The 516-nt window shown below is 56.8% G+C and overlaps 1 protein-coding gene across 1 annotated transcript in view; it reads left to right on the forward strand.

The window, feature by feature from the left end:
* The window catches only part of LOC119585823 (neuroparsin-A-like), a gene marked incomplete in the record, with an annotated part of 3,492 nt that overhangs the window by 2,761 nt on the left and 215 nt on the right, over positions 1–516 (forward strand). Inside the window, 2 exon segments of the mRNA XM_037934548.1 lie at positions 148–256; positions 387–516. Coding sequence (XP_037790476.1) covers positions 148–256; positions 387–515 — 238 coding nt within the window.

The following is a 516-nucleotide window of genomic DNA, read 5'->3' on the forward strand; positions in this document are numbered from 1 at the left end:
CGCGTATGTCTGTAAACACAGTGGCAGGTTTTCAGAGCATCACCTGGGAAGTACAGGAGTCAACTTCGGCTCTGATCTTGAGATCTGCCTTCCCATTATACCGTGTATACTTTTCCGTTATATCATACATGTCTTTTGTTCTTTCAGTGACACGGAGGCGGCGCCGTCGTGCGGGCCGACCAGAACCCATGTCGACGCGTCCACCTGCAAGCACGGCACCGTGGAGGACTGGTGCCGTAACCGCGTCTGCGCCAAGGTGAGTCCCGACCTCTTGGTCACGTGACAGGGACATGAGTTAGGCATTTTGTCCATCAAATGAAATGATCATACTTAGTTATTTGGCCCCGCGACCAAACTCTAATGACGATCGCTTTCTCCTCCCGCAGGGCCCCGGCGAGGAGTGCGGCGGCGAGTGGGGCGAACTCGGCAAGTGCGGCGGCGGCATGTACTGCTCGTGCGGCTTCTGCTCCGGCTGCAACACCAACCTGGAGTGCTGGTTCGGCCACTTCTGCTAGG

This window comes from Penaeus monodon, chromosome 20, assembly GCF_015228065.2.
Source record: "Penaeus monodon isolate SGIC_2016 chromosome 20, NSTDA_Pmon_1, whole genome shotgun sequence".
Classification (NCBI taxonomy): Eukaryota; Metazoa; Arthropoda; class Malacostraca; order Decapoda; family Penaeidae; genus Penaeus; species Penaeus monodon.